We start from the raw sequence: 5,193 nt of genomic DNA, 5'->3' as shown, positions 1-5,193 counted from the left end.
GAGGAGGGGCTGGAGGTCTGGAGTCCCAGGTCTGAGGGAGGAGGGGCCAGGGGCGGGGCTTCTGGGTCTATCCTCCTTCTCCCCCCGCAGAGCAGAGGAAGCGTTATTCCACTGTGGTTCTGGCAGACGTTTCCCAGTATCCAGTCAATGTGAGTCTGGGGTCTGCATCGCCCCGGGGAGCCTTAGGGGAGGCAAGGCAGGCGGGCCTGGGAAGATGGCGGTGTCGAAGGCGGCCGGGCCTCCAAACGGCAAGAAGCTGCAAGCTCCTTTGGCCCACCTGCCAGGCGGGGCTGCTTCCGCCCGCCCGCCCGCCCGCCCGCCCTCGGCGGTGGGAATCCGGCAGAGGCCGTCCGTTCCCCTGGAATCTGCCAAGGTCCTCCTCCAGACCGGCTGTTAGGCCGGACAGGCAGGCCCCAGGGACAAATGCTACGTCAACCTGTGTGCGCAGGGGCCAGAGTGTGCCAGGTGCTCTCTTGGAGGCAGGGATGCTTAGAAGGGACCAGATCCAATCCCTGCCTTCAAGAAGTCTCCAGTCTCGCTGGCAAGACACACGCAGGCGCCAGTCGCGCTGATGAAAACAAAACAAAGGGCCCCGTAGGTGGAGCCGGTGACGGGACGCTTTCTGGAGGAGGTGTGGTTACTGTCAGGCTGGAAGGCGGGGGCAGGGGATTCCGAGCCCACCTGGCGCCCTCCTGGGGCCCTCCTGGGACTCCCTGCTTTCTCCGCACCCCTGCCAGCACCTGGTGACGTTCTGCCTGGGCGAGGAGGATGGCGTGCACACCGTGGAGGATGCCTCGCGGAGGCTGGCGGTCATGGACAACCAGGGCCGCGTCTGGGCCCAAGAGATGCTGCTGCGCGTGTCTCCGGACCGTGTCACGCTGCTTGACCCCATGTCCAAGGTGTCAGGGGACACGTGGGCGGAAGGGGCAGAGGCATGGAGAGCTTGACTCTAGGGACGTCCGAGTGTGACTCTTGGCCCCCACGCGTCCTTCCTCTGGGAACTTTGGCAAGAGCTCTCTGCCCTTCGTTTTTGGAGCGTCACTGCAGCCCCGCAGGGTCGCCTGGGCCGTGCTGAGGTCCCAGCTGGCACTGCTGTCATTTGGGATCCTCGGATCCGAGCCTCCGTTTACCCGCCGTCCCGCCCCGCAGGAGGAGCTGGAGTCGTACCCGCTGGGTGCCATCGTGCGCTGCGACGTGGTGACGCTGCCTGGCCGGAGTCGCTCGCTGCTGCTGCTGGTGTGCCAGGAGCCGGAGCGCACGCAGCCCGACGTGCACTTCTTCCAGGGCTTGCGTCTCGGGGTGAGCGGGCCCGGGTCCGGGGAGCCACCTCACGCAGGGCTGGGACCCTGCGGATGCCAGGGGGCGGAGCCGGAAGTGGGAGGAATCCAGAGCTTGGGCGGTGATGGGGCGGGGCCTCCGCGGGGCGGGGCCTCTGCGCGGGGCGGGCCTGGGCCAGTGGAGGGGGCGTGGCCTGGAGAGAGGCGCTGGAACGGATGGGGGGTTTGAGGGCAGGTGGGACCGGGACGAAGTAGAATGGAGACTGAAACTAAGGGCCGGGACGGAACCTGACAGCACCTGGGGGAGGGTGGATGGGAGCAGCCAGAACTCGGGGCGAGTATGGCCTAGGGGCAGGAAACCCCAGCACCCCGGCTCCGGGATTGGGGACGCGGCTTAGGGCAGGGGAAGAAGTAGCAGAGCGTGGGCGGGCGTGGGCACCACGTGTGGGCGCCACGTGTGGGCGCCACGTGTGGGCGCCGACGTGGAGGGACTCCGGCACCCAGCCAAGGAATCGACTGAACCGGACGGCCTGCTGGGACGAGGGGTAGGTGGGGTGGAGGCCCGGCCTGACAGCATGATTGGCAGGCGGAGCTGATCCGAGAGGACATCCAGGGGGCTCTACACGACTACCGGTCCGGCCGCGGGGAGCGCAGGCCCGCGGCGCTCAGGTAAGAAAGAGGGCTGGGCGGGGAGCGAGGGGAGAAGCGAGGACGGGTGGGGTCTCAGTCTCGGCATCCGACAAACGGGCTGCCACCGCTCGCCCACAAGAGAACGAGTTTGGAAGCCTGTCGGACAGAGCGTGGTTCGGGTCTTGCCAACCCCCCGCAGACACGTGTACCCCCTCTCCAAGAGTCCTTTTCCCAGTGCTGGTCCTCCGTTTCTCCTCCCTCAGGCCTCAGTTGCCCTCCGCACAGGTGCTCGCCCCTCCCCTTGTCTCCAATTTCTCTGCGCCACCTGCAGCCTAGGTTTGACTCGGTTCTGAGCCCCGCTGTCTCCCCCGCCCTGGCCCCGGGTGGACCCCGGGTGGACCCCGGCTGGACCCCGGCTCTTTCCCCTCGTCCCTCCGCAGGGCTACGCAGGAGGAGCTGCAGCGCCGCCCCTCGCCGGCCGCCGAGACCCCTCCCCCGCAGCGCCGCCCGTCAATCCGCGCGGTCATCAGCACGGTGGAGGCGGGCCGGGGGCGACCCCAGGCGGAGCCCATCCCGGAGGCGGAAGAGTCGCTGAGGCCGCGGCCTGGCCTGGCGGGGACCTCAGGCAGCGCTGCCCCGGCCTCCCCTGACCTGGGGCCCCGCGGCCGGGACCTGGCCAGTCTGCAGGCGGAGCGGGAAGTGGTGCGTGGGGCGGGGCTAGGGCGTGGGGGCGGACCGGCTGTGGATGTGTCCCGCCTCCCGGGAGGGGGTTGGTGTCAGACTTCTGGGGGTGTGGCTGGCGGTGACCGATCTAGGGGGACAGGCACAGGCATCTGAGGGCTCGGCCTGGCCTGGGAGGATGTCAGGGTGCTCGGCCTAAGTAAGGGTTTGCCTGGGGTGATGAGGGGCCTGGACTCCGCATCCCCGAGTCCCACGCGTCCCCTGTTCTGTCCCCCAGGACATCCTGAACCACGTGTTCGACGACGTGGAGAGTTTCGTATCGAAGCTGCAGAAGTCTGCGGAGGCGGCCCGGGTGCTGGAGCACAGGGAGCGCGGCCGCAGGACCCGGCGCCGGGCGCCTGGGGGTGAGGGCGCCCCCCGCCCCCCAGTGGGATCCGGAGCATCCAGTCCATCCCAAATACCTTCCCTCTCCCTACGGCCTCCCCCTGTCCCCTGTCCCCTGTCCCCTGTCCCTACCCCCCGCCCAGGTTTGATGCCCCATCACCGGGGATCCCACTGGGCCCCTGCCTCCCCCCGCTGCAGAGGGTCTCCTGACGCTGCGGGCCAAGCCGCCCTCCGAGGCCGAGTACACGGACGTGCTTCAGAAAATCAAGTATGCCTTCAGCCTGCTGGTGAGAACGGGTCCAGCCTGGGCCAGCGGGGGGTCAGGGGCACGGCGAGCCTGCCGCGTCCGAGCTCTGAACCCGGCACCTGCCCCGTCCCTCAGGCCCGGCTGCGTGGCAACATCGCCAACCCCTCGTCCCCCGAGCTGCTGCACTTCCTGTTCGGACCCCTGCAGTTGGTGAGGCACCCCATCCTTAGGTACCCCCTGTGGCAGGAGGAATCGGGGTTCCACTTCCGGAGGGGGGGAGGTGATGGCGTGCTCACTCCTGCACCCCCGGCAGATTGTGGACACATCGGGAGGCCCCCAATTCGCAAGTGGAGTGCGGCGGCCGCACCTGACGTCCGAGGCGGTGGCGCTGCTGCGGGACAACCTCACCCCACGGGAAAATGCGCTCTGGACCTCTCTGGGGGACGCGTGGACCCGTCCGGGGTGAGGGGCGCCGTGACGGAGGGGCGGGGCCGGCAGGGAAGAGTAGTTGCTGGGCTTAGCTAGAGGTTGACCAAAGCAGTTGAATGAACCCAGGACCTATGCCGGGACCCGGCTGGAGGAAAGGCCAGAAACTCCTGTGAAGGAGAGGCCCAAGACTGACCAAAAGACCGGGCTTGGAGGAGTGGGGTGGGCTGTACCGGAGGGCTACGGCTTCGGGAAGGACTAGCCTGTAGGTTGGGGAAGGGGGTAAGAGCAGAGCCGGAGGAGACTTGGGGGAAAAGAGGCGGGATGTGCTTAGAATCAGAAGGAAGATTCAGAGGCCGGGCGCAGCGTTAGGGTGGAATCCGTGTGTTTGCAGATACAGTTGATGCCGGGGGCGGGGCTTCGATGCCGGGGAGAGGCCTGGGGCGGGGGCGGGGCTGGGCAAAAGGGGGCCAGGTAGGATAGAGCCGAGCCGACAGGAGGGGGAAACCTTACTGAGGTTAATAGGGCTGGAGGCCACCCCAGGAGCCCTGAGCCCCGAGCCCCTCGGCCACAGGCTGGAGCTGCCCCCAGAGGAAGGATCCCCGTACAGCCCTGAGTTCTCCAGCGGCTGGGAGCCCCCCGCCACTGACCCGCAGGGCCGCGCCTGGGGGGACCCAGTCGAGAAACAGCAGCAGCACGAGCGGCGGCGCCGGCAGGTGAGCACCGGACACCACCCCCCCCCCGCCTCCCCTGCCCAGGTGACACAGCGGGGCCGGGACCGGGCAGTCTGGCCCTACCTGAGCCACTGCTCTCCTCTCCCCCGCAGCAAAGTGCCCCCCAGGTCGCTGTCAATGGGTGAGTGCCGCCCCCAAGGTGGGACAGGTGGGGTCGAGGAGGGGTGCGCCCTGGGGGCTCCTGGCACTGACTCTGTTCCTTTCTTCCGTCTTCCCTTCTGTCTTCCCGGCTCATCACAGGTGGGTGAGGTGGTGAGGCGGGAGAGGGGCCCGGGCTGGGAGGGAGGGGGCGCAGATCCCAGGGCCGGAGGGAGGAGGGGGTTGGGAGTGGGTAAAGTCTGAGAGGCTGTGAGAAGGCAGTAACTTCCCAGGGCCTGGGGAGCTCCCTGTCTGGGTCCCTAAGAGGATAGAGCCCAAGGTGTTGGAGGCAGAGACTGGGGAATTGGGCCTTTGGGGTTGGCAGAAGAGCCCGACTTTGGTGCTTGGGGCCTTGGAGACCCAGCCAAGCCCTGGGCCTTCAAGGGTCACGGGGCACGTTTCTGGGAAAGTTGGGAAGTGGTAGTATTTCCGGGCCCCTGAAAGAGGTGAAGACGGAGGCTGGACCCTCACTCTCCCAAGGCTCTAAAGCCCTTGTCTCATTTCCTGCTGGAAGTGTTATACTGAGAGCCTTTAAGGGTTAAAAAGTTGGGGAAATTGAAGTTTGAGACCTGGACTCCTGAGTCTCCGGGGGAGGAAATACCGGGGGGGGGGGGGGGGGGGGGTCGTCTACGGAAAGAGTAAAAAACTCAGCGGTCATAAAATCAAAAGAAAAGGG

The 5,193-nt window shown here is 67.2% G+C and overlaps 1 protein-coding gene and 1 long non-coding RNA gene across 2 annotated transcripts in view; one reads left to right on the top strand and one right to left on the bottom strand.

Annotated features, from left to right (window-relative positions):
• The window catches only part of LOC121023444 (uncharacterized), a 16,672-nt gene that overhangs the window by 11,184 nt on the left and 295 nt on the right, over positions 1-5,193 (bottom strand). The gene's annotated exons all lie outside the window — the stretch shown is intronic.
• EPS8L1 (EPS8 signaling adaptor L1) overlaps positions 52-5,193 on the top strand; it is an 8,316-nt gene continuing 3,174 nt past the window's right edge. Inside the window, exons 1-11 of the mRNA XM_040465329.1 lie at positions 52-149; positions 738-899; positions 1,150-1,299; positions 1,864-1,946; positions 2,348-2,609; positions 2,866-2,992; positions 3,171-3,259; positions 3,355-3,429; positions 3,533-3,681; positions 4,220-4,361; positions 4,472-4,500. Coding sequence (XP_040321263.1) covers positions 813-899; positions 1,150-1,299; positions 1,864-1,946; positions 2,348-2,609; positions 2,866-2,992; positions 3,171-3,259; positions 3,355-3,429; positions 3,533-3,681; positions 4,220-4,361; positions 4,472-4,500 — 1,193 coding nt within the window. The 5' untranslated portion in view covers positions 52-149; positions 738-812. The remainder of the gene's footprint in view (positions 150-737; positions 900-1,149; positions 1,300-1,863; positions 1,947-2,347; positions 2,610-2,865; positions 2,993-3,170; positions 3,260-3,354; positions 3,430-3,532; positions 3,682-4,219; positions 4,362-4,471; positions 4,501-5,193) is intronic.

The sequence above is a fragment of the Herpailurus yagouaroundi genome, unplaced genomic scaffold (genome assembly GCF_014898765.1).
Source record: "Herpailurus yagouaroundi ecotype Mexico unplaced genomic scaffold, PumYag 557, whole genome shotgun sequence".
NCBI lineage: Eukaryota > Metazoa > Chordata > Mammalia > Carnivora > Felidae > Herpailurus > Herpailurus yagouaroundi.
Note: the sequence above shows the minus strand (reverse complement) of the source record. Positions and strands in the feature narration are given on the sequence as shown.